Genomic DNA, 878 nt, shown 5'->3' with positions numbered 1-878 from the left:
AGAAGAAGAAATCGTCGAGCGCTCGACGAGTTTGGTATCCCCGTGCGCGCAACACAGCTGCGCGCAATTACCACGGCCAGAGCCGTGGATTTTCCTCCGCGGCACGTATATCGCTTCCCTCCTCCTCCTGTTTGCTTAACTAAGCGTCTTAACGAATTGCCGCGAACGCGCGCCTCCCTCCCCCTCCCGCTCCCCTCTCCCACCATCGCGATCGATCGAGTTCGCGAGAACCACGAACGTAAGTCGATACGTTACCCACGGTCGGGTCGAAATTCGCGACATTCGTGTTTAACACTTGCCGCGCAATTTGCGCGCATCTGTAACAACATAAGAAGCGCGCGCGCGAGAGAGAGAGAGAGAGAGGGGGGAAATTATTCGTGTCACATCTGTCGCCGTTTTATCGTATCGATAAAATTCCAAGCTCTCGCCTCTACTATCCGTTACTATTATTTATTCGCTCCGTCGAAACGTCGTTCAATTATTATTTGGGTATTCAGGGAGCGGTATTCGCTTCCCATTAAAATCGGTGATCGGTATGCGCGGCCTGGTGCCGGTCGCCGGGCACGTACGCGAAATATGCCAACCAAGCGGGAAAAGTAATCTATCAAATACGAATCGTGCCTCCATCTGAGGGAGGGAGAGAGAGAGAGAGAGAGAGAGAGAGAGAGAGAGAGAGAATCGCGACGTCTCGTCGTCGCTATTTTTCTCGTCGCGATTTTTTCTCTCGCTTCCCTCTTTCGACTCGAATACGACATGTTGGAGAGAGAAAAAGTGGAAATGAATGGATCGCATGTTGAACAGGCAAGAAGGTGGAGGGTGGAATGGCGACCAGCAGCGGACCAGCAGTGGTGCAGAAAGTGAAGGTGAAGGAAGAGGCG

General features: G+C 52.6%; 1 protein-coding gene across 1 annotated transcript in view; it reads left to right on the top strand.

The window, feature by feature from the left end:
- LOC102676768 (protein CBFA2T3-like) overlaps positions 1-878 on the top strand; it is a 14,831-nt gene that overhangs the window by 1,866 nt on the left and 12,087 nt on the right. Inside the window, exon 2 of the mRNA XM_031508605.1 lies at positions 802-875. Within this exon, the coding sequence (XP_031364465.1) occupies positions 802-875 (74 nt within the window). The remainder of the gene's footprint in view (positions 1-801; positions 876-878) is intronic.

Source organism: Apis dorsata, unplaced genomic scaffold (assembly GCF_000469605.1).
Source record: "Apis dorsata unplaced genomic scaffold, Apis dorsata 1.3 scaffold_92, whole genome shotgun sequence".
NCBI lineage: Eukaryota > Metazoa > Arthropoda > Insecta > Hymenoptera > Apidae > Apis > Apis dorsata.
Note: the sequence above shows the minus strand (reverse complement) of the source record. Positions and strands in the feature narration are given on the sequence as shown.